This window comes from Tetrahymena thermophila (assembly GCF_000189635.1).
Source record: "Tetrahymena thermophila SB210 genomic scaffold scf_8254431, whole genome shotgun sequence".
Classification (NCBI taxonomy): domain Eukaryota; phylum Ciliophora; class Oligohymenophorea; order Hymenostomatida; family Tetrahymenidae; genus Tetrahymena; species Tetrahymena thermophila.
This window is the reverse complement of record NW_002476212.1, coordinates 1,137,001-1,143,000: the sequence shown is the minus strand read 5'-3', so window position 1 is coordinate 1,143,000 and position 6,000 is coordinate 1,137,001. Positions and strand designations below refer to the sequence as shown.

General features: G+C 23.4%; 2 protein-coding genes across 2 annotated transcripts; both read left to right on the top strand. All coding sequences in view use genetic code 6, as the record gives it.

Moving 5' to 3' along the window:
- Nucleotides 1-508: 508 nt before the first annotated feature.
- On the top strand, nucleotides 509-2,590 carry TTHERM_00567960 (ser/thr phosphatase family protein; the record flags this gene model as incomplete). The annotated part of the gene is made up of 9 exons (XM_001027601.2): nucleotides 509-715; nucleotides 770-851; nucleotides 908-1,054; nucleotides 1,108-1,132; nucleotides 1,179-1,335; nucleotides 1,390-1,527; nucleotides 1,589-1,930; nucleotides 2,008-2,227; nucleotides 2,277-2,590. 9 exons carry the CDS (start codon nucleotides 509-511, stop codon nucleotides 2,588-2,590), a joined length of 1,632 nt encoding a protein of 543 aa, XP_001027601.2.
- An 884-nt stretch (nucleotides 2,591-3,474) lies between these two features.
- Nucleotides 3,475-5,768, top strand: TTHERM_00567970 (ser/thr phosphatase family protein; the record flags this gene model as incomplete). The annotated part of the gene is made up of 9 exons (XM_001027602.2): nucleotides 3,475-3,663; nucleotides 3,720-3,801; nucleotides 3,909-4,055; nucleotides 4,111-4,135; nucleotides 4,203-4,359; nucleotides 4,412-4,549; nucleotides 4,603-4,944; nucleotides 5,093-5,312; nucleotides 5,359-5,768. 9 exons carry the CDS (start codon nucleotides 3,475-3,477, stop codon nucleotides 5,766-5,768), a joined length of 1,710 nt encoding a protein of 569 aa, XP_001027602.2.
- Between the last annotated feature and the right edge of the window lie 232 nt (nucleotides 5,769-6,000).

Genomic DNA, 6,000 nt, shown 5'->3' with positions numbered 1-6,000 from the left:
CCCAACCCCAACCCCAACCCCAACCCCAACCCCAACCCCAACCCCAACCCCAACCCCAAACAAAAAATTATTAAAAATGGTACAGTTTGATTATTTTTTTTTTAATGATCTTTTGCTTTTGGAAAGATTCTACAATAAAAGGAATCCATTTAGAAGGTACCATTCTTTTTTTAATTTTTATTAATTGTTGATAGATTTCAGACGCCTTTTAAAAATTGTTCTCTTCTAAATATTTTTTAGCTTTTAAGTAGTTTATTTTATCTTTCAATTTAGGTTATTTAATGAATCCTGGTGTTTCAATAGATTAACAAATAAAAGCGTTTTTGGATATTAATATTAGATTAACTAAAGAAATCTTTTAATAGAATATTTGAAATAACATTTTTGTATCGTTTGTGTTACATATAGTCTACATAAGATATTGATATTTGTGTTAATTAAAAAAAATAAATAATAGATAAGAAATTGAAAAAAAATATAAGGTAAAGAGAAGAAGAAAAGAAAACAAATGAATTTCAAAATTAATTACAAGCTATTATTTGTTTGCATGTCTGTTTTAATATTAATCTAAGGAAGATTATTAGAATAAAATAAATGTGAACCTTAAGGTGTGAAGCTAAGTTTAGGAGATAATTATGGCAAATAATAATTCTATAAAAACTACAAATAAATATAATCTAATCCTCATGATTATACTATAACATATTTTACAGAAGTATTTTTTTTGCTTTTATTAACTCAATTTCAATTTTTTAAAATTTATAAATAGCTTAACTGCACTCTAAATTACATTATTGTTTATGGATCAAAAGGATACGAATTAAAAATTACTCCAAATATTACAATATATAGTAAAGTTTATTGCCATATTATTTTTTTAATCATTTGGAATTTTAATATATGCAAGGACAAGAAGTAGATTAAAGCGGAGACCCAAAAACTCTTACAAGAAATTAAACATTTTTAATATATGTCTATGAATATCAACTTAATCTTGAACCAAGCAAATTTTAGACAGATTCATTGATTTCTTATTCTTGTTTTTACTCAGATAGTATTAATATTTTACTTGTAAAATTTAAATTTAATTAAAATCAACAAATATAGAAACCAGTACAAAATACGAAGAGAAGTAATTATTAAATTTGTAATCGATATTTGCAATAATATCAAAATAGAGGACAATTTCAATTCTTTCACCATGACCGATCCAAGATGAGTGATAAAGAGTTTAAATTGGTTTGGATGGCTGATTTTGATGTTAATGAAAGTTTAGTACCTAAATATAATAAAAGAAGGTTTGGCTATGATAATTTGAAAATCATTTCAAAATTTGTAAGCAAATAAATTTTATCATTTTTAAATTAGGATTTTAATTGAAATAAATAGATAAATAGTGGAAGGGATAAATTTGTTTCTATTATAGGTGGTGGAGATTATGCATATGATATGAATGACGACAGTGGATAAAGAGGAGCTAATTTTTTAAAAGAAACAGAATTCTTATTTTCTTCTATTCCTTTCACAGTAAAATAATTTATTTTTTTTAAAAAATGTTTACTTGTCTAATAAATATTTATTTATTAAGTCTGTTGCTGGAAATCATGAATTGTGGTATAACATGTCCTACTATAAATCTCTTTTTAGAAATCCAGGTTATCAATATACTTAAAGTGATTACTACTCTTTAAGTTTTGGAAATTTGATTATGATTGGATTGAACACTAATCGCTTTGCTGTGGACTAAAAAAAAAATTTTATCGGATTGGAGTAGCCATATTTTAACTAAATGCTTGAATGGTTGAATAATACTTTGAGTTGGGCTAATTAAAATTATAGATGGATAGTAGTTTATTCTCATCAAAACATTCACTGCTTTGAAGATCTTCCAAAAAGTAGCTGTTATGGTCGCCAAGATATTGTTGCACCTGTAAATAAATATAAATATTTCTATTTTTTTTAATGTAATTAAGCAAGCTAAATAAATAAATATTTAATAATACAAAGCTAGAAAAATTATTAGTTCAATACAAAGTTGACATTTATCTATGTGGACATATTCATGCTTATGAAAGAGTACATCCTTTGTATTAAGGAAAAAAATAATTTGAAGAAAACGATTAATGTAAGGGTAAAAATTGCTAATTATACAATTCTCCTAAAGCCCCAGTTTATGTTATTGATGGTACTTCTGGTACAAACCATTAATTCCCCTAAGACTCTGGATGTAAATAGTATAATTCATTTTATTTTTACTAAAATACTAATTATTATAGACAAAGGCTCTGAAGAATTTACTGTGACTTCTGATGCAAGCTTAGGGTTTAGCACAATTACAGTAAAAAATAATACTCATCTTCTTTTTGAGCACTATTCTTCTGATTCTATGAAAGTATTTGATTCTTTTTATATCCATAAACCTGACAATGAAAACGATGATACTACCAATAATAATCAATTAAACGAGTATATTATCTTGTCTATAGCTATTATTGTGCTTTTGATAATCTTGTTATTGATTTATTTAAGAAGAAGATAAAGATTAAAGTAAGAGTTAAAATATAGTGATTAAATTGCTCTCGTGTAATGACTTTAAATCTTATTTAAATACTTCTGTACTTTTAAATAAATGTTGTTTTATTTTTAAAACTATGTACAAATACTAATTGAAACAATTTAAGAACAGTTTTTAATTAAAAAATTCTTTTTTTTAAAAAAATATTCTTAACTATAATAATATTTTACTTATTTATTATCAAATATTTAATTGTTTTCATGTTAACATTTTAAGAGTTTTATTTCATTTTAAATTAATTTTTATTCTTACTTTATTATAAAAACAAGCCAGAAATTAAGCATTTAATATATTTTTTTATAAGCAATTAAATAAAATAAATATCATTTATTTACCATAAAAATTTTTAATTTATAATCTAGTTTTTTATGATAAAATCCCAAATATTTTATTTCAAATTTACATTTTTAACTGAAATTTTAGAGAAAAATATTTTTAAAATATCATTCCACCCTATTTTCAATTTTTAAAAATATAAAACATGTTTCAATAGCTCAAAAACTAGAATATTTTTAAATGCTTATGAGTCAACTTAAATCATCTTATGAAATTTAAATTTGAGGGAAATATTTTTAATTTATTAATTGAAAGAGAATAAATACTAATATAATTTTAAACATAATTAGTAATATGATTTAATTTAAGTATATTTTACAATTTCTTTTAGGGTTTTAAATCTATATATAGACTTCAAAAAACATTTAATAATTAAGTTTATTTAGTTAGCATATTTTTATTTAGACTTTTTACATTTATTTCAGTTTTTGAAATAAAAATTTGAATTTCTAAATAGATAGATTGATTGATAGATAGATATATTCTTTCAAATAAATTTTACAAATATTATATTATTGATTATTAAGAAAATTAATACATAAAGAAAATTTTGTTTGTGAATAATGAAACTCAAAGTAGTTTTTATTCTATTTTGTATAGTTATCACTTACGCTTCTGAACAAGAGCTAAGATAATGCGAGCCTTAAGGTGTTAAAATAAGTTTAGGTGATAATAGGGATAAAACAACTAAATTATATTCTTTCAAATAGAAATCATCATCTCATGATTATACAATAACTTATTTCTCAAAAGTAGTTAATTAAAAATGTTTAAGTTTCATTCAGATGTTTTATTTAAAACACAAAAGGAAAAATGTCCATAGAATTATATTAAGATTTATCAAACTTAAGAAACAGAATTCAAATTGTATCCCAAAATAACATATTTTAGTAATATTTTTCTTATTTTGTTTACCTAATTCAATTCAACATGTTTGAATTGACAAAAATAATCAATCAATCAACCAAAGAAACTAGAATTGTAAAATTTAAAATAGGACAAGACCCTGATACAATAACAACTCCTGAAGACTAAACAAGAGATTAAGTATTTGAAGTATACATTTATGAGTTTTAAATTGATGTGAAGAAATTAAATTTAGAGGTGGATAGTTTCATAAATTATAGTTGCTTCTACTCGACTAGTAAATAATATTATATGTTCTTTAATGTTTAATAGCTTAAAATTTTAAATTATAGATAATGGAACAATCTTCGAGCAAAAGTAAATAATATTCATTCTTCATAAAAGTCAGAGAGTTAATTTGCTAAATTTATAAAATTTTTTAAAGAGGAGAGTATAAATTCTACAATACTGATTTTTCTAAGCTCTCAAATAGAGAAGTAAAGGTACTTTGGGTAGCAGATTTTGATATTGACAAAACATAAATTAAAAAATTCAATGGTAGAAAATTCGGATATGATAATATGAAAAGAATAGAGAAATATGTAATTTTCATTGAGATAATTAAATAGATTAATAATTAGTCTATATTTAAAGATCAAAAAGAATAGAAAGCAATATGCTTCAATCATTGGAGGAGGTGATTATGCATATGATCTTGTTGATGATAGTGGATAAAGAGGTGCCAACTTTTTAAAAGCAGGAGAATTTTTATTCTCTTAAATACCATTTGTTGTAAAGCAATTCATAAAATTAAGTAAAATCTTCAAAACAAATAAAACTAATAGACGATTGCAGGAAATCATGAAGGATGGTACAACTTTTAGTACTACAATGCCTTTTTTAGAAATCCAAATTATTCTAAGACAAAAAATGATTATTACACACTAGATTTTGGGAATCTCGTAATGATTGGGATTAATACTAATCGCTTTATTAGAGATGAACAAAATAAAATAATAGGCTTAGAATAGCCTTACTTTACAAATCTTGTTAGCTGGTTAGACAAAACTCTTTATTGGGCAAATCAAAATTATTAATGGGTAGTGGTATTTACACATCAAAACTATTATTGTTTTGAGGACAATATTTTAGGCTCATGCTACAAAAATCCATAATAAATGGCTCCTGTAAAAAAATCTTTTCACTTTATTTATTTATTTAACTTTATTTAGAACTTAATTACTAAATTTTGGAAACGTAAATTTCTAAATAATTAATTAATTACTTAATTAACATAACTAACATAACTGATGATATATTTTTTTGAAATTTTAGTTAGAAAATGTATTGTTGAATCATAAAGTAGATATTTACCTTTCTGGACATATTCATGCATATGAGAGAATCCATCCTATTAAAAATGGATAATTGCAATTCAAAGAAAATAGTTAATGCAGCTTCAATAAATGTTCTGTTTACAATTTACCTCAAGCTCCTGTCTATGTAGTAGATGGAACTGGTGGGACAAAACACTCCTTCTTTTAAGATTCAGGATGTAAGTATTTGAATATACTACATTATATGTAATAAATTATTTTTAGATGAAGGACATCCTAAATTTACAGCATCTTCTGATAGGCATTTAGGCTTTAGTACAATCACCGTTAAGAATAATACTCATTTGCACTTTTAGCATATATTGTCTGACACTTTTTAAGTTTTCGATGAGTTTTACATTTACAAACCTGATTCATCTAACAATAGTCAGCAAATTGATACACCTGAAGTAAGTTATGAAAGTGAATTCGTAACTAATAGCAGTGCATCAAATATGATTTACTTTATATTTATATTCTTAATATTCTGCTTGGCATTTTTAGTAATATATTTGTTATACAGAAAGAGAAATAACCCTTCATCAACAAGCAGATAGAATTCATACAATCCAAATAATGCTTATAATTAATAATTCAGCATGAATTAGTAAAGAAATTCGGATGATAGTCTCTGATTGATAAAATGCTTAAAATAAATAATTTTGTGAAGTTTATTCTAGTAAAGTTATAAAGAAAGAAAGAAAGAAAGAAAGAAAGAAAGTAAGTTAATCTAACCCACTAATATTTAGATAAGATGCATTTTAAATAATTTTTTTGTAAAAATCAAAATATTAATTACTTTTATTTTATCTGTGTTTCTGTAAGTTTAATTTAATAAATTGTTTAAATCTGTAATTAAAATTATTA